This window comes from Peromyscus maniculatus, chromosome 1 (genome assembly GCF_049852395.1).
Source record: "Peromyscus maniculatus bairdii isolate BWxNUB_F1_BW_parent chromosome 1, HU_Pman_BW_mat_3.1, whole genome shotgun sequence".
Classification (NCBI taxonomy): domain Eukaryota; kingdom Metazoa; phylum Chordata; class Mammalia; order Rodentia; family Cricetidae; genus Peromyscus; species Peromyscus maniculatus.
The window spans coordinates 78,124,944-78,145,022 of record NC_134852.1 but is presented as its reverse complement, the minus strand read 5'-3'; the positions used below and the strand labels follow the sequence as shown (position 1 = coordinate 78,145,022).

At 44.7% G+C, this 20,079-nt stretch overlaps 1 protein-coding gene across 1 annotated transcript in view; it reads right to left on the bottom strand.

Moving 5' to 3' along the window:
- Adamts17 (ADAM metallopeptidase with thrombospondin type 1 motif 17) overlaps positions 1-20,079 on the bottom strand; it is a 332,924-nt gene that overhangs the window by 263,391 nt on the left and 49,454 nt on the right. Inside the window, exon 4 of the mRNA XM_042277783.2 lies at positions 13,941-14,110. Within this exon, the coding sequence (XP_042133717.2) occupies positions 13,941-14,110 (170 nt within the window). The remainder of the gene's footprint in view (positions 1-13,940; positions 14,111-20,079) is intronic.

The following is a 20,079-nucleotide window of genomic DNA, read 5'->3' as shown; positions in this document are numbered from 1 at the left end:
GGATGAAACAATAAAAGTGTTTCAAGGAGAACTTAGCAAAGAAAGAGAATCAGCAGAGAAAAGCCAAACTGAAATAAAATGGGAAATGCAAACCTCAGGATGTCAAACCAAAGCCTCAGAGGAAAGCCTCACCAACAGATTACAAGACATGGAAGAGGGAATTTCAGGTCTGGAAGACAAGGTAGCCAAAGAACGTGTTAGATCTTAAGGAAAAGAAAAGGCAAAATCCAGGCACAAAACATCTAGAAAATCTGGGATACTATGGAAAGACCAAACCTATGAATAGAGGTACAGAGGGAGAAGAATCCCAGGTCAAAGGCACAGAAAATTAAAGCAAGATCAAATAATCAACTTAAACAGATCTATATCCCCAGTGAAATAGAGCCAGTAATTAAAAGTCCCCAAGGAGAAAAAGGCCAGAATTCTCCCAGACCTTCAAAGAGTAACCAACACAAATATTCTACAAATTATTCTGCAAAATAAAAACTGAAGGAATATTTTTTTCTGATTCTTTTTACAAAGCTACTATGGCCCTGATATCAAAGCCACACAAAGATCAAACCAAAAAAAAAAATTGTAGACTAATATCCCTTATAAAAATAGATGCGGCCGGGCGGTGGTGGCGCACGCCTTTAATCCCAGCACTTGGGAGGCAGAGCCAGGCGGATCTCTGTGAGTTCAAGGCCAGCCTGGGCTACCAAGTGAGTTCCAGGAAAAGGCGCAAAGCTACACAGAGAAACCCTGTCTCGGAAAAAAAAGGAAAAAAAGAGAAAAAAAAAAATAGATGCAAACATTCTCAATAAAATACTTGCAAACCAAATCCAAGAACACATCAAAAAGATCATCCACCTTGATCAAGTTGGCTTCATCCCAGAGATTCAGGGATGATCCAACATATGTAAATCAACAAATGTAATCCACAACAGAAAGAAACTGAAAGATAAAATTCACATGATCGTCTCGTTAGATTTAGAAAAAGCCTTTGACAAAATCTAGCACCCCCTTCATGATAAAAGTCCTGGGGAGACTAGGGATACAAGGAACATACCTTAACATAATAAAGGTAATTGACTTTTCTTCTTTTTTAACTATTTATTTTATATGTTACAAAAAGATTCCTAATTTAGCAACATTCTTTTTTAAACTTTCTTTTTACTTATTTTTTGTGTCTTTTACATCATTTCTCCTGATCCCACCCATCTCCCCCCACCCCACCCCAAAATTAAAACAAAATAAAATTTAAGAGAAAAAAGCAGAAGGGGGAGGGAGAAAGGGAAAAATATCATTATAAAGGTTCAGTATGACACAGTGAATTACACTTTATCCATACATTTTTACTTGCAGGCATTCATTGCAAAAAAATCATTGGTCTGATTCAAGGCCCCTGGTCTCTGCTACATCACTGACACTGGGCCCTCACTGGTACTCTTCCCAGACACCGTGTTGCTGCCCCATGTTGTGAAAATCCTGCAGCCCTGATCTGCATCCCACCCCATGCTCCAGATCACAGATGCTGTGGATGTTGGGGTGGGACAACACATAACCCTGGTGCTGGGCCTGGGTAGTTGCAGGGTTAGTCAGTCCTCCAGCTCTCTCCTGTCCTCACCACCAGGGTGATTTCTTCAGCACTGCCCTGGCTAATTCACTCCTTGCAGCGATGAGCAAGGGGTGGGGTCAATTCTCCTGCTTTTACATCCTCAGGGTCCATTCTCCTACACCTACACCTTCAGGGACAGCTCTACTGTGCTGTCCAGGCCAGGTGTAGGGGCCACTCTCCCGAATGATGCAGCTGATGAGGGCACAGCAAGTTCTCCCGCCTGACTCAGGTATTGACTGGCAGGGAGGGGTGGGCATCTCTCCCTGGCCTATGCCACCACATGACAGATGAGTAATGGGGACAACTCTCCCATGCTCTATCATGTTCACAACTTCGGGCTGGCTCACCCACATCTCTGCTAACAAGGTCAGCTCTACTGTGCTGCCCAGGAGAGGTGCAGGGTCTACTTTCTTGAATGCTGCAGCGGTAATGGGGGAGGGTCAGCTTGCTCATTTGTTGCAGGCAGTAAGGGGCGAGGGTTGAGGAGGTGCACCTCTCCCCCACCCACACCACTGCATGACAGATGAGTAGTGGGGACAACTCTCTTATGCTCACAACTTCAGGGCTCGCTCATTCACACCTCCACCAAGAGTTGTGCTGCCCAGGAAAGGTGCAGGGCCTGCTTTCCCGAGGATTGCAGCTGGTGGGGGGGGGCAGAAACAGCTCTCCTGCTCTATGATCTCAAGGCCAGCTCTTGAAGCTGCCTCAGGCATTAATGTGGGGGGAGGTATCTCTCTCCCATTCATAGCAAATAAAGGCAATTTATAGCAAGCCAACAACCAACATAATCTAAATGAAGAGAAATTCAAAACACTGCTATTAACATCAGGAACAAGATAAGGATGTCCACTCTCTTCATAGCTATTCAATATAGTACTTGAAGTCTTAGCTAGAGCAATGAGACAACTGAAGGAGATCAAAGGGATACAAATAGGAAGGGAGAGGTCAAAGTATCTTTATTTGCAGATGATATGATAGTATACCTAAGTGACCCTAACAAGTCCACCAGGAAACTCTTACAGCTAGAAGACACTTTCAACAAAAGTAGCTGGATACAAAATTAACTCATAAAAATAAGTAACCTTCCAATATACAAATGGAAAATATATCATGGAAATGGTACTTTTCACAATAGCCTCTCTCTCCATATATATATATATATATATATATATATATATATATATATATATATATATACATATATATGTATATATATAAATTCTTGAGATAACTATAATCAAGCAAGTGAAAGACTTGTATAATAAACTTTAAGGTATTGAAGAAGAAATTAACGAAATCACCAAAACATGGAAAGATCTCCTATGTTCACTGATAGGATCGGTACGATTGATACTGTAAAAGTGGACATCCTACCAAAATTAATTTACAGATTCAAGGCAATTCCCTTAAAATTCCAACATAATTTTTCACAGAAATTTAAAAAATGACCTTCAACTTCATACGGAAACACGGCCAGCATAGCTAAAGCAATCCTGAATAATAAAAGAACTTCTGGAGGTCTCACCATCCTAGATTTCAAGTTGCACTACAGAGCTACAGTAATAAAACAGCATGGTGTTGGCATAAAAACAGATACATTGATCAATAGCATCAAATTAAAGACCCATACATAATTCCACACACTTATGGACACCTGATTTTGATGAAAAAGCAAAACAAAACAAAACAAAACAAAACAAAACAAAGAGACAAACAAAAAAAAGCTACTGGAGAAAAAAAGACAGCATCTTTAATAAATGGTCCTGGTCAAATTGGGTGGCTGAATATAGAAGAACGCAAATAGATTCATATTTATCATCCTGATTCTCTACTTCTGCATCTCTACCTCAAATGGATCAAGGACCTCAACTTAAAACAAATTCCCTGAATCTGAAAGAAGAGAACAGGGGGAATAAGCCTGAACCCATCAGCACCAAAATGGATTTCTGAACAGGACACAGGACATCAACAACACAGGAACTAAGACCAACAACCAATAAATGAGTCTTCATGAAGCTGAAAACCTTCCATACAGCAAAGGACACCACCATTCAGGCAAAGCAGCAGCCCACAGAGTGGGGAAAGACCTTAACCAATTATACATCGGATAAAACTTTACTATCTAGATCATATAAACAACTGAAAAAAAAACTGAACATTAAGAAAACAAATAACTCAGTTTAAAAGTGGGGCACAGAACTAATCAGAATCCTCAAAAGATGAAACACAAGTGACTGAGGAACACTTAAAGAAAAGCTCAATGTTCTTAGTCATCAGAGAAATGAAACTAAAACTACTCTGAGATTTCATCTTACACCCAGTCAGAATGGTCAAGATCAATAAAACCAATGACAGCAAATGCTAGGGAGGATGCCAAGAAAGAGAACATTCATCCATTGCTGGTGGGAATGCAAATTGGGACAACCACTACAAAAATCAGTGTGGCTGTTCCTCAAGAAGCTGGGAATAAGTAGATCTGCCTCAAGATGCAGCTATACCTACCACTCGTGGGTATGTACCCAAAGGACTCTACATCCTACTACAGAGATACTTGCTCATCCATGTTCATTGCAGATCAACTTATACTAGCCAGAAATTAGAAACAGCCTAGATATCCATCAACTGTTGAATGGATAATTAAAATGTGGCATTGTGATACACTTACACAGTGGAATATTGCTCAGCTGTTAAGAAGAAAGTGAAATTATGATCTTTGCAGGTAAATGGATCGAGCTAGAAAAATAAAACATCTTGGGTTAGATAGCCCAGACCCCAAAAGACAAATATTGTATGTTTTCTCTTATATGAGAATGCTAGCTGTTAAGCTTCCAGAATGTGTGATACAATCTGAATTACCACAGAGGTTAAGTATCTAGTAAGAGACCAGACAGAAGAAGAGGATTTCCCAAGGAAATAGAATATAGTGCTATGGTGAGATAAAGGGAAAACTCAGATGATTAAATGGGGGAGGGGAAAGGGCAGAGAATGCTGGGAGGGACAACCAATACTAAAGGGCATTTTAAACCCTATGGAAACCTACTACTATAGAAAATTCCTAAGGTACGTACATATACGGAAGGAATCTAATTACAGTCAACAAATAACAGGGACAACAATGCCCCAACTAAACATCCTGTGCCACCAAAACAAACAAACAAAAAACCTCTTCAGTCCCAGGAATATATTACATCTTGCAGAGTTGTTGCCCAAATGGGACCTTTGGAAACCCCCAAACATCACAGTTATTGTCAAGGCTACTGGCTACTCTCTACAACCTGATGATAAGGCTCTATTGCTGAACAAAACACTCAGCTGCATCACAGAACCTTGAGAAGTAAGCTGGTGCTTAACCAGAATCTTTAGCCCTGCTGACTAGTGCTCATGCTACTAGAAGGAACTCTGCATTCTACTGAAAGAGAAAGGTAATTGTCACTATCACCCAGCTACAGACCCTGTGACCTACAACACTGATCTGCTTTTGAGATCTACCGGTGTAATAGTGGCACAAATGTTAGAAGAGTAACCAACACTCTTTGGTCAGATTTAAAGCCCACTCCATGAGATGGAACCCATATCTGACACTCTTAAAGGGGTCAGAAACCTGACTCTACATAGGTCACAGGCCTGGGGGGAAACATAATACTATTATCTGTTAAGGGTAGATAGCAATAAAATGACTCCCAATGCCATAGTGCTGGACCTATAAATCAGGGCCTCACTCAACTCACATCAGAGAAGTTTCTTGCAGTAAATGGGAATTAACACAGAACTGTCTACAACTGGACAGTGTACAAAGAAGGAGACGTTGGAGCTCTCAGTCCTAAATAGGATGTCTGCATCAAGTTCTTCCCATCAAGGCTCAGGGATCCACAGGGAATAGGAGGTAGAATGGCTGACTCCAAGGACACAGTGTGGTCCAGATACAAGACTGATACACATAGGAGCTCACAGAGACTGTGACAGCACACACAGGAACTTCATACAGGTTCAAGCCCAATGGGGTCCCAGCACTGAGAGAGACATAGGGTCCCATGCCCCACTAAGAAGCTATCTGTAACTGATACCCACTGGCACAGGGAAAATCAGTTTTCTTCCTTGGAGTATCACTGGTTATATAAACCACACTCCAGGTCAGGCCTGGAATAGTTGGCCTATATGAAATGTACTCATTGGTATTTTTATGGACTTTGTGTTTTGTTTAGGCTTTTTTTAAAAAAAACCTTGCTGGTCTTGCTTATTTGTTTTAATTTTCATTTTGCGTTTTCTGTTTTTAATGTTTTATTTTTGTTTCTTCTTTTAGTTTGTGGTTTTAAAAGCATGAGAGACAAAGAACATAAGGTTAGGAGATGAGAGGCTTTGGATCTGGGAGGACTCAGGGGAGGGTGAAAACATGACCAAAATATACTGTATGAAGAATTTAAAAAAATAAAAACTATGAAAATTGAGGAGAAAAAAAAAAGATTTGGTCCAGCTTTGCCCACATTTCAGTCTTTCTCCAAGTTTTGTATGGTTGAGAAGGCAAAGAATTTTCAGGAAAAAAAAATAAAATATGGTCAGTATTAGTTAACATGACTTCAGTGCTAAGTCATTGGCAAAGGATGAGGCACAGTCATTAGGTCCTGTATTCACAAACTCACAGATATCCTGGGTGACCATGCCTGATGACCAGACAGTAAATAGTGGGGAAGGTGTGCACCCAAACCCACCCCGAGGCGCTTACTATAGATACCTGGGGAGCACGTGATAAGCAGGATGGGCATTTTAAAGTGTAGCATTCTGTGGCATTAAACACATTCACACTGGTTTCCAACCATCCCCATGGTCCATCTAAACACATTCACATTGGTCTCCTACCATCCCCATGGTCCATCTAAACACATTCACACTGGTTTCCAACCATCCCCATGGTCCATCTAAACACATTCACACTGGTCACCAACCATCCCCATGGTCCACCTAAACACATTCACACTCGTCTCTAACCATCCCCATGGTCCATCTCCAGTACTCTCTCTACTTACAGAACTGAAAGTCTGCCCCCATTAAATACTGATATCCTATTTCCATCTAGTATGCCACCATTCTACTTCCTGCCTTTGAGTGTCACTACTCTGGGTACCCAATAAAAATGGAATCATACAGCACTTGTCTTTTTGTGGCTCTCCTTCACTCAGCACATGTCCTTGAGGGTCATCCGTATTATAGTTGTGTTTCACAATTTTCTTCCTTTGAAAGATTTACTTTTATCTTACATGTATGACTGTTTGTCGATATGTTTGTTTGTACACTAAAAGTGCCTGGTGTCCACAGGGGTCAAAAGAAGGCGTCAGCTCCCGTGGAACTGGAATTGTAGACAGCTGTGAGCAGTCAGGTGAGTGTTGGAAATTGAATCCGGGTCCTCTGCAAGAGCAGCCAATGCTCTTAACCATTGAGGCATCGCACAAGCTCCATTGTTTCCTCTCACTTAGAGGCTAATATCTTAGTATACATGTATGCCACACTTGCCTCTCTGCTCAGGCATCAACGCATGCTTGGGTTGCTGCCACCTTTGGGCTGCTGGGAATAACACGACCGTAACACAGATGTCCAAGTATCTACCCATGTCTTTGATTTCTCAAAAGTGGAATCGCTGGATCATGAGTAGGGCTTGTTTTCCAAAAAGTGCCCTGCCTCTCACAGCAGCTGTAGTATTTCATGTCCCCATTAGATCTCCTTTCTCTCTGCCCTCACAGATGGATATGCTCGGTTTTGCTTTTGTGTATGTGATTGTTGGCTTTATAGTAGATCTCTCCCAGTGAGTGAGGAAGTATCTCACTGTGGCTTTGACTTCCGTTGGTGACTTTTCCTATTGGTGATTGATGCTAAGCATCTTTCCACAAATTTACTGGCTATTTGTAAGTCTTTTTAAACATGTCTGCTCAAATCCTTTCCCAATCTTAAAACCTAATTTTCCTTCTGTTGTTGAGTTTTAGAAGTCTATATTCTGAATATTATCTGACATGTAATTTGCAAATATTTCTTCCATTCTGTGGGTTGCCCTTTTACCATGTTAATGGGGTCTTTTGATGCACAAGAATTTTTGATTGTGCTGAGATCCAATATGTCTATTTTTCCTTTTACTGTGGGCTGTGCCTTTGATATATCCTACAGATTGCTGCCAAGTTGAATGTCATGACCCGCCCTCCTCCCTCCTCCTTCTGTGTTTAATAGCTTGAGCTCTTAAATTAGGACTTCAGCATGTTTTAAATTTTGTATATGCTGCCACAGGGGACTCTGTTCTGTGTGGGTGCACCAATTCTCCCCTATCAGCATCTGTGTCAAAAACCACTTGACCAAATATATTAGTGTCAACTTCTAGGTTCTGGTTTATTCCATCAGTCTCAAGGTAACAATGCTAGAGAAGTGTTTTTTGTTTGTTTGTTTGCTTGCTTGCTTGTTTGTTTGTTTATTTGTAGCTCTGAAGAAAATCTGAGGTCAGGAACTGTGAATCTCCAACTTTGTTCTTTTTCATTTCAGATTCCATGTGAATTTTAGGATGGATTTTTTCCAAGACCTCCAATCATTGAGGTATTCACAGAAACAGCATCTGTGGATTGTTTTAGGTAACACTGATACTGTAGCTATCTTTAAATCCACCCACATGGCTTTCCACCCATCTCTTCTTTGACTTCTGCCATCAATGTTTCACAGCTTCCACTGTGTAGTCTTTTACATCCTGATTCTGTCAATGCTCAGTATTTTGTTATTTTGATACTGTTGTAAATAGGACTTTCCTCTAAATTCCCTTTTCAGAGTCTTCATGCACACAAATGAAACCAGCCTGTGGATGTTTTACACTGCTACTTTGCTGTTTATTGATGATAAAACACACACACACACACACACACACACTCAAGGTTTTCTCTAGTTAACGCCATATCTTCTTCTGTGAACAGAGACCATTCTGTCTCTTTCCTACTTACATGGCTTTTATTTTTTTATTTGTTTATTTATTATTTATTTCTGTGCTCAACGTCTCTTGCTAAACTTCTAGCACTAGGCTGAACGAAAGTGGCAACAGTGAGCATCTCTGCCTTGCTTCGTAGGAGAAATGCTTTCCACCGTCTGCCACCGAGTATCATGTCAACTACGGGATACTCATTTAGGGCTTTTCATATTGATGATAATGATAATGAGAGTTTGATTTTGTTCTTTTTATTCCAAAATGGTATTGGATTTTGCCGAATTCCTTTTCTGCATTGACTGAAGTAATTATTAGTTTCTCCCTATGCTTTGTTAGGGTGATTGACCATGCTTATTGATTTGCATATAAAATGTTCACACATATAAATATTTATACTATTATATATTTTGCTATCTTTGAATTCTATTGATATCTAATGACCTTCTTTGTCACTGACTCTTTCCACTCACAGGCAATTTTCCATACATGTATAGCCACCTCTGCTCTCTTTTGTATCACTATCTGCATGGAATATCTTTCCTATCCATTCACTTTCAACCCAATATTACCTTTGGATATAAAGTGAGTCTCTTATCGATATATTTCGACTATGGTGGGGGTTTTTGGGTTTTTGTTTGGTTGGTTTTAAAGATTCATTCTACAAATCTGTCTTTAACAGAATGCTTAATCCATTTACATTTAATGTAATCATTGAACTCATAAAAGTTACTTACTTTTGCATTTTTTTGTTTCTTTCATATCCCTATCATTTTTGTTGTCCCATTTTCTGTGTGAACTGTGTTCATTTTTTTTCTATAATGAAACTTTCTCATTTCTTTCCATTTCCTTTTGTTTCTACCCTACAGGTATTTTCTTTGTATGAATCCTATACAGATTATACTTCATTAAAAACTGATATTGTTTTGCCCTTATATGATCCTAATTTTGATAGCACAAGGAGATTCCAAAGTAAAAGATTTTATTAAAAGCTCATAAGCATGGTTTTGCAAGGTGGATCAGGTCTTTCCACTTATAAAGCAGACTACCTCTAAAAAGGCATGAGGGTGAGGTTCTTCTTATCGATCAGCAAGGAGGGTCCCCCTGAGGAACATTTACAAGGAGACAGAAAAGCCCATTCTCTAAGAGCCTCTCTAAAAGACAGACTATAAGTGACAGAGGAGCTGGGATCTCCCGAGGAAGAGGTGGCCTCTGCAGCAGAAGCCAGGGCTCAGACAGGAGGGAGGAGCTACAAGAGAAAGAGATGGCCTGGAATAAGGCTGGGAGGGGCCCAGAAAGGGGGTAGAGTTCCCATGAACTGCCAGGGGAAGCCACAGGGGACTTTGTACTGCTTAGTGACAAGCTCCTGATTCTGCTGGCAGCCTTTCCAGGCCACTCTGTGTCGAGGATAAAAGGGGGACTAAGACGGGAGAAAGCAGGTCAGTAAGGGGACTGGGTCAGTATTGGGGCTGGAAACAATGGAGGTCCCAGACCAGAGAGCAAAAAAGAGAGCAGAACCAGAAATGTCTGAGCCAAGTGGTGCAGGGAGCATCAGCTGGTAGCTGGTCTTCTATTCAACTGTGTACTCACTGGTCTCTAAGCCTCCGTTTCAAATCTGTTCCCTGTAAAAGGATGAACCCCACCAGGCATGAGGTGTCAGAGGCATGAAAACACCCTGTTGCTGCTGTCAGGGCTGGGAAGATCGACTTAGGCACCTATTCTTCTTCTCCCACACTGGCTAGCACTGATCTAACTCATCCTAACCATGAAAGACGTTGGGAAAAACAGGAACACCAGACCAAAAAAAAAAATGTTCCCAGCTCAGGAAACTTGATTTTCTTTTCCGTTGCCACTGGAGGAACTTGTCTGGGTCTTGCCTTGGGAGTCTGGATATGACATAGAGGGGTGTGGGATCTCTGCTACAGAGACCCAAGCAGCAGGGCAAGGGGAGAGCTGCCAGACACCAGAGTTACTAGTTTCCAGAGCCCACAAATGAATGATGAGGACCACCAACCCAAGTGGCGCTCTTTCCAATCCAAGAAAGCTGAGGTGCCAGCTACTCCAAGCCTGCAACCCCAGAGAACACAGTCTGGAGAGAGACAGATGGGCTCAGTGGGCCCGTTCCCTCTTGTTGCTCCTAGGGAAGCAGTGTAATGATGGGGGCCCAATCCCAGCCACAATCTCTTCCTTCTCTCCAGGCGTACCAGGTACCTCACCGGGTCAGACTCCCTATTCCACAGCAGCCACGGGCAGGGAAGGAATCTGGGGATTTCCCAAACCAGGATTTAGAGGACCGAAGACAGGAAGTGGTGGTGGCAGAGGCTCATCTTGTTTAAAACAAGACATAGTGTCTGGGGGTGAAGTGGTTTCTATGTACTGTGACCAGCACAGCAGGAAAGGGTTAAAATGAGTGTCACCATCACACACAGGGGCCCAGGGACTCTGACTAATTTGCTTTTGGCTTCCAGCAGCTCTGAAATCACACACAGAGACAACTTGTAGGAACGAACATCATCACAACATATTGTTTACACAATACAATATCCCTTAACAAGTCACAGACCTCCTCAGAAACCCTCAGAATCCAAACGGAAAGTGTTTGGCCCCCAACACCCGGGGTGTGAACCCTGGACAACCTGGTATAAGCTGCTACTGGAGTGAAATCGAGGACTAGGACCTCCCTGGCCCCTTGGCCTACAGTCTTCATGCCCCGTGGGGGATGGTAGGTAGGGTGATATAGAGTAACATTCCATCCTCAACCAGCTGTCATCAAAGAGATCCCTGGGTCTAAGTCAGTTTATAAAAGCAAGTATCAATGCCTTATGTATGGCAACCTGTTCCACGAGGAAACGTGTAGGTACAACCAGCGATTCACTATGCTGAGAGAATGCCAATGGAATCACTCTGCCAGGAGAGGCACATCTGAGGGGCAGGATAAAGGCAAGAGAGGCGAGGCGTCTCACAAATAAACAAGAGCAGTCTGGGAAGGGAGCCTCAGACAGCAGGGTGTAAGAAACTCATCCTCTTCATCCTCTTAACCAGCAGGATCACCACTGGGACAGAGTGGGGGCCATCAATACCTATTTTCCTGTGCCCAGTTCAGGTGAAAGGTTTGGGCCTAATGTCATGGTTCTGCCCAAGATATCCCATGAGAAACTGCTGATGCACAGAGCCTCTTTGCCCTTGAACTTCCTGCAGACTCTTGGAAATGAGCTGTGGGCTCTCGTCCCCACAGGGGAGACTTGACCCTGGTGAGCTTTGTGCAGGCCCGCCAGCCTTCCAGGTCTCCAGCCCACTTACAATATAGTCAGAGCAGAGATTCCAGCAGGGGGGAATCATCAGGTCCTTCCAGCTTCTGTGCCCCCCCCCCACTTTCTCATGGACCCTCCCAAGCTACTTCTAGAGCCCAAAGCATCCTCCTCCATCATGCCTACACGTGAACAAAGAGCCACCTGCATACTTTATCATTTATGAGGACCATGACTGCCCACTGTCCTCTGACACCCAAAATGGGAGCCACTAACCACCTTTGTCACAGCTAGCTTCCTTCTCAGCATCCAGGCTCCATCCCCTCAGGCAAACAAGAGCAGATGCATTCTGAGATAGTCAGGGATCTGTCCAAGCCCTAGACCATGACAGTACCAGGCCCAAGGCTGCACAGATTCTGGAGAAGGAGGAATACTATCCCCCAGCCCTAGCCCCAAATGCCTTAGTCTATTCTCTTTAGAGTTTAGTCAATCTTGTGGCCCCAGATGACAATCTTTGTCTCATTCTGCTGTACTGTCCTCTAAACCTTTCACCTACACCTGCCATTGTTAACCAGCTTTCTGCTCCCAACGTCCTGTTCTGTAGGGACAGTCTCCTCCTAGGTTCTTACGCCTATCCCCCAGGGTTACTGCACCCCAAAACTATCTCCTCACAGGAGATGTTGCATCTGGGCATTGCTGGCCGCTCTTGAGGCTTCAGGTACCATCACCAGGTTGAGAAACCCCAAGTTCCTATTCTAGCCAAGCCTGCTTGCCCAATCTCTCGCCTTAAGCTCAGCTTGTCCACTGAGAAACTCCTCCTGAGATCCAAATGCTCTGTTCCTCCTTTTCTCAGCCACTGGCTCCACCATCTGTCCAGGTACCATGAAAGACCGACCAGGTAAGCTGGGGTTTCTCTGCTCCCGATACCCCCTGGTTCCTGCCAGTCTTCCCCACCTGGCCCCTGAGTGCCTCCACCCACTCGCCCTGCCCATCAGTTCGGACCCTCTTCCCATATGCACATCATCTGCTGGCCACTCCTCACATCAACCCACCCAGCATGCAGCTGCTCTGGCTCCTTCTCCAAACACTGAGCTGAACTTGAGGCTCTCCTACACTTGGGTGGCCCCAGTCTCCTGGGCAAAGCCCCTGCCTCTCAGAACCTCTTGCTCACCTCCTCTAGCCTCCATTGTCTACATGGGTCCACACCCCTTTAAGTCCCCGCTGCAGCTGTATCACCTGACCTCCCTCTGAAGGGAGCAAGTGTCCCTCCAAGCCTCACACCTGTTGCACCCACAGCATGACCTTCCCACCCATCCTCACCCCGCCAGCACTTCCTTCCTCTCTAGTCAAGGTTTGCTCTTTCATGAGACCTCATGCTGAAGGATGATCATGAGCAGCAACCCTCCACCTGCACATTAGGGGTCCCTGCAGATGTCTCTATGGTAGAATGGATGCTCTGCCTGCTAAGACTAGAGCCTCCCAAGGGATGGACCAGACTGTGTGTTGCGTTTGTAGCCCCAGCATGGAACACAATGTTAAAGGTTTTTGAAGGCCTTCAAAAGCACTTGCTGGGAAAACAGATGGCTGGGTGGAGTGTGGCTGCCTTTGAAGAGCCTGTGGTGTCAATAATTGAGGAGGTAACCTCTCCTTTACCCACCCACTGTGTAAAGAAGGTTTCCCTCTATCTCCACTCAACAAACTGGGTGCAGACCTGGCTTCATAAGCCCCTTCTTGGCATCCTCAATGGATAACTCTCTCATAGTTCCTACAAGTTCTTAAGGCACATGGTAAGCTATTTTTTAACTAAGGTCTGATCCCAATTTCTCCAAGTAGTTCCATCATTATGAGGACAGGGGCTGATTCTTCCTTCAATATAACTGTCACTTGGAATAAGTCTTCCACGTACCAAGAATCTTGAAAGTATGGTCATGAGCAGTCCCGTCACTGAGCAAACCTGTGCATGCAAACATCACGGCAGGCAGAATCCAGAATCAAACTTTCTCCCATTCACTGCATCTGCTCTCAGGGTCACAGGCTGTGACCCCAAGCCAGCTGCCTCCTTGTCTCAGGAGATAAGGGTGCCACACCTGCCTCCAGAGCTCCCCTCCTAGAGAAATCTGAACCCACCAATGGCAGGATCCTCTTGTGGACTCACCATGTTCATGACAGTGAGGATGAACCTCTGTGCAGCCTCTGCCCCGTGGTACTGCACCATGTCGGCATCAGCCACCACCAGGGTCTCCACCGTGTGCTCATTGGTGAGCCTGATGGCATTCCTCCGCTCCCTCCAGTCCCGCGATGGCTTGTCCTTCCTGGGCTTCTTTTCTAGAAAATGACGGAGACATTTGAGCAGTTCTCGGCTTATTGATTTATGAAATCATACCATAAAAGACCCCAAGAGAATGATCAGCCTCACGTGGCCTTGATGAACCCCAAGCCTGCAGAACTCCTTGGCTAACTGAGGCGGCCTGAGTTCCCAGCCACTGGTGATACCAGATGGGAGCCAGAGAAGTAGCTTGAGGGGTCAGCCATCAAATGAAACTCTACCTTGTTCATCCTCACAGCCAAGGAGGTACCTGGGGCTGATTGTCAGAAAATAGAAACCCATTCCTAACAGAACATGGAGAGCCACACACAGCAGGCAGGGAGAGAAGCCTGCATCCAGCACTGAGAGATGTGGGAGCTCTTGAGGGTGACAGCACAGACATGCATGACAGGTAGCCCCACTTCCCTATGACATCTGGGACCAAGGAAATCGGCTTGGTTGAGACCAGGATACTCCCCTGTGAGATGAGCATCCCAGCAACTGCGCTGAGCGTCAAGAACATCAACAGATACATAAGCAATAGAGAAGCGTAGTCAGATCATAACACACACCCAGGCTGATAGCTTGCTCTATCCTCAAAACAAGGAAGGGTAATGAGTGATGTGTGGGATTCCTCTCCTGACTTGTTTAGGTAAACTGTTCCTCCATAAGATCTTACTTAGACAAACATCTATTTTCACTCACAGAGCCTAACTCTGAGGGCTGCTGAGTAGGATGAGGTCTCTGTGTACAGCAATGACTGACAGACCCAACTGGTGCATAGGAGTCCAGATGTGGAAGGCAATTTGATACTTATTAGCAGTGGCTTACATGGAAGGGCCTGCTACACTCTTCACGCCGTAAAACACCGCATGTGTGGTGAGTCTGCATAAAGGTGACCTATCACCATTCCAGGAGCAAAAGTAAACAGCCTGAAAATGCTGGATCTCTGGGTTGCGTTTTGTAAACAGCAATGCTGCTCAAGGTGTTGTGCAATCTTGAGAACCTGGGAAGCCATCAAAATCCCCAAGTGTAGAGAAAGCTGCCAATGTTAAGAAGGATTCAACCTTGAAAATCTGGTCTAGGGCGACCCCGCAATGTAGAGAGACACAGCTATAAATCCTTACACACAGCTGGGTCCCAAATTTGCAGAAACACAATATGAACAAGTACTTTCGGGGAAACGAGTAAGTAAATGAGCAAGCAAAATCTAAAACCTTAACAGTGAGTGATATGTGCTATTCCTTTTCCTTTCGTCCTCAGCACTTTCCAAATCTATACAACCAACAAGTAGTGATTTAATTATCCACTTATTAAAAAAAATCTGAGTTTGTAAAAAAATACAGAAGCCACTTTTCAACTCTAAATGACAAAAACAGAAGGCATCTGGAAGCAAACTGTGTCACCAGACTCATCATGAACTTGTAAAGTGTCACACAAGGACACCTCCTCACCCCATAGACTGCTCCACTTCCAGCCAGCCTGCTGAGCCTCGCAGGGGAACAAGAGGAGACAAAGAGTGAGGTCTTGGATGGCATCGCCTTGGCAACGTATGGACAGAATGAATGAGGCTCCGAACTGAAAATCTATGGACTCACACCCACATTCACCAACACTAGAAAGGCAGAGCAAGGATGACACCCACTTTCTGGTCCCCCACACTTGCCAAGCCCAAGACGCGTAGGTACGACCAACCTGTCTGACCTGGAATTTGTATAGAGTCACTCTGTTTCATTTTAAAACAGCAGAGTTGAGGGACAACCTTTCCCAAGGAGGAGCTTTGTTGGATCCTGCATGCCAACCTTCACCCAGGTGAACAGCTCACCGGTGGCCTCAGCCTCTCTTAATTTCTACTTAGAATTAATTCATCTCCGGACATTGCCAACTGGTGTCCTCACCTGCAGAGGTTCCCACTGGCTGTGCGCACTTTCTTTTACACTTTGCCATAGTTCAGAAAGAGCTGCACTTTAGTGGGTCCAAACAGGTGCATTAAAACACCACTCTAAGAGTCTCAACATATGAGACTGGAGAGTCCAGGGTATGACCTGCCACCATGTGACAAGGGGAGCAGGTGCAGCCTGGATGTTTCACAGCATAATCTCACACTGGGCATCAGTCTGCCAAGTCTATCCTCTAGAACTAACAGAAACACCTGCCCCTCTCTCTCCATGACGGATCTGACAGAACTATGTAACATGATGTTATATGTTAGACACAGTGGTAGAGCCTGTATACCCAGCTACTTGGGAGCCTTGAGACAAGAGGACTGCTTCGACTCAGGAATTCAGGACCATCCTGAGCAACATAGTAAGAGCCTGTCTCTAAACAAAACCCGATGCATGAAAAGCTGAGAGTGAATGTGAGCCCTGGGTTACCAAGAAGCAGGTGAAACACACTGATCAGGGCCCTGTGCTTTGAAAGGGTTTTCTGCTGTGGATGATTGATTGATAAATAAAATGCTGATTGGCCAGTAGCCAGGCAGGAAGTATAGGCGGGACAAAGAGGGAGAATTCTGGGAAGTGGAAGGCTGAGGCAAGAGTAGCAGTATGTAAGTTACCGGTAAGCCAAGAGCCACGTGGCAAGGTATAGATTAATAGAAATGGGCTGAGTTTAAGTGTAAGAGCTAGACAGTGGTAGGCCTGAGCTAATGGCCGAGCAGTTTAATTAATATGAGCTCCTGAGTGATTATTTTATAAGCGGTTGTGGGGTCTGTGGTACTGGGCAGGACTGGAGAAAACTCCAGCTACAGTTCTCCCTCTGGATGTCCCCTTTGTTCCTCCTTTTGTTAAAGCCCCCTGGAGCATCCTCAGTGGGAAATTCTGAACAAAGCCAAGAAAGGAAATGAATTAGAAGGAACAAATGAAGCTTCTTGCTTCACGGTAGCCCCACATTTTAGGGCAGGCCAGGCCTCATCACAAAACAAGGGGCAGAAACAACCCTGAGGTTGTTCTTGCTTGGGGGTTTGTTTTTGTTTTTGTTTTCTATTTCAGCTTTTCCATTTTTATTTTTTTTGGGGGGGGCATTTTTTTCTAATCACTGCATAATATTGTCTACATATTTACATGGTATAATAGTTTGGTACTTGTATAAAATACGCAATGATTAAATCAAAGCAATTTAACATGTCCATCTCCTCCAACACTTATCATTTCCATCTGCAGGAAGCCTTTGGACCCTTCTTCTCTAGTGACTTTTTGAAATAAATCATAAATTGCTACAGACCGTAGTCACCTTACTGTGTGACAGATTACCAGAACCAGGCTATGGGCCTGCTGCATCATGCTTGTGACCCCAGTACTTGAAGTACCCCAGGAGATTGAAGCAGGAGAGTCACAAGTTCAAGATCAGCCTGGGCTCCATAGTAAGATCCTGTCTCAAAAAAGCAGACAAGAACAGAACTTCAGAACCAGTCCCTCCCACCAAACTGCACACGAGTGCTGATTATCTAACCCATCCCCCTTCTCTGTTTCTTTGTTCTAGTGGTTCTCAACCTTCCTAATGCTGTGATCTCATGCTGTGGTAACCCCCAACCATAAGCCATAAAATTATTATGTTGTAGCGATTCCCCCCAGCCCTAAAATTACTTTGTTGCTACTTCATAACTGTAATTTTGCTATGGTTACGAATCATAACATAGATATCTGATGTGTAGGCTATCTGATATGCAACCCCTGTGAAAGGGTCATTCTACCCCCAAGGGGGTCATGACCCACAGGTTGAGAAGCACTCCTCTATTCGGTCTGCAAACCCTGGATTTAGGGACTGGAGATAGGACATTGCGGATTTGAACGGTCTTCCCACGCAGGTGTCCCTCTTGGGGGTGGGGATGTGTGGAAGCACTTGAGAGGGGACCTGCCTTCCCTCCACCCACATCCCCCACCACCACTACCTGTGCTCCATGGCTGCTACTGCATTGAGGAGAGAGCCTCACCACATGTTTATCTTAAAATTCCTAAAGCGTATATTTATACCCTGATAGACAGATCACAGATACCAACGTGCTCATCAGCACCTTCAAGGCAGAGGAAATTCAAGTCTCAGGATCACACAGTGCTGGGTTCCCCACCACTAGAGAGATCAAGGGCAGGTAGCAGGCCTATGACTGAATGTGGGGGGAGGTCCCCAAGTTCTGCTACCAACTACCAACCAGGACACATCCTGGCTAGGTTGGACCCTGGCTCTCCCCTCTCCGCGCCGCCCCCCCCCCCCCAGACACCAGGAGTCATTTCTAAAGTCAAGCCTACAGCTTCCTTTGCAGCCCATTGCTGAGCTGGTAATCACCTGGAGATCTTAAATAACCACGTCTACTCTTTTATTTTGCATTTATTCTCCCTTGACTCTAATTTGAAATATTTACAGAAGACACACTAGGTCTTTGGGGATAAGACATGGAAGAAAAGAAAGCTCGGAAGCCGCGAAGGGTAGTCTATAGGTTAGATCTGTATACTATTTAGAAAACTATTTGTTCCACAGTTTGGGGCCTGTCTAAAGCGTGGACACAGACGGGGACTGGGGAGGTGGTACAAGTGCTCTGGTGGAAGCGCTTGCCACAAGCATGAGTTTGAACCCCCAAACCACTCAGAAGCTAGGCATGGCGCCATGCATGCCTGTAACCAGCCTGGAGGTGGGGCAGACATGAGCTCAACAGGGCTTGCTAGCTACCAGCCTCGTTCCAGTGACGGAGCCTGTCCCAAGGCAGAAGGGGGAGAGTAAAAGATCAGAACACCTTGTGACCCCCTCTGGCCTCTGCACACACACAGGCACATGCATGTACACACACACCACACAATGCATATTTACCACATTCATACATAGAAACACACACATTAAAAATACGTAATGGGGGCCAGGTGGTGGTGGCGCACACCTTTTAATCACAGCACTTGGGAGGCTGAGGCAGGTGGATCTCTGTGAGTCCGGGCCCAGCCTGGTCTACAGAGCCAGCCAGTTTCAAGAAAGTCAGGGCTGTTACATAGAGAAACCCTATCTCGAAAAACCAAAACCAAAACAAGACAAAACAAAATACAAATGGTTAGTTACTAATTTTGTTCTTGGCAAATAAAAAATTCTCAATTAACCAATCCAATAGAATAGATACTCTTTTTCATTTAAAAAAAATAAAAGTATAGGATATGGGTATGGCTTAATGGTAGAAGATTAGTGTAGCATGCTTGAAGCCCTGAGTTTTATTTTATCTCTAGCTCAAAAAAAAAAAAAAAAGTAGAAACAGTATTTAAGCAATCTCTGGGGAGGGGGAATAGGTAAAATACTGGACATGAAATCCATCCCTGAATTCCTCCATCTCCTGCTGTGCAAGACCCTAGTGTCTTAAGGCCACTTCCAGGAATGGTCTCTCAATGTGCTCTTTGTGCCCAGGCACAGGAAGAACATGTCTTTCCCCATCACAGAAGCAAATTAGAAAAACAGAGTGGAGGAAATGGAGGAAGATACCCAAGGGCACTGAGCAACCTTGAGGGGACAGACACTTCAGGCCATGGTGGCAAAGACTGGTGGCACTAATGGGAGACACTGACAGTGGAGTAAGGGAGGACACATGCCCTCCTTGGTGTCAGCCTCTCCATATCAGCACTCCAAGGCCAGAAGCCGGAATGTGTCCTCACTGTGGCTCATGGGACAGGGGACCACAGGAAGCCTGAGCGTCAAATCAGACCTTGTCTTAACCCCACAGACATTGGGTTCCTCCAGCTTATCTGTAAGCAAGGTAGGGGATTCCAGGAGACCCCTCACACCAGTGTGGTGAGTTATAAAGAATCCGCCTAGGTTAAGGGGAAGGCCATCTGTCCCTTATTCTCAACTTGCAGTTCTGAGATGGAGACTGTGTGATTATGGCAAACACGCTCCGACAGATGAACAACTGCATGAGCGACAGAGGGACGGAGAGAGAAGACCCTGACAGACCTCTTTGCACACAAGAGTTAAGAAGACTTACTGCATCCCATGCCATGACCAGGATCCTCCCCCATGCCTT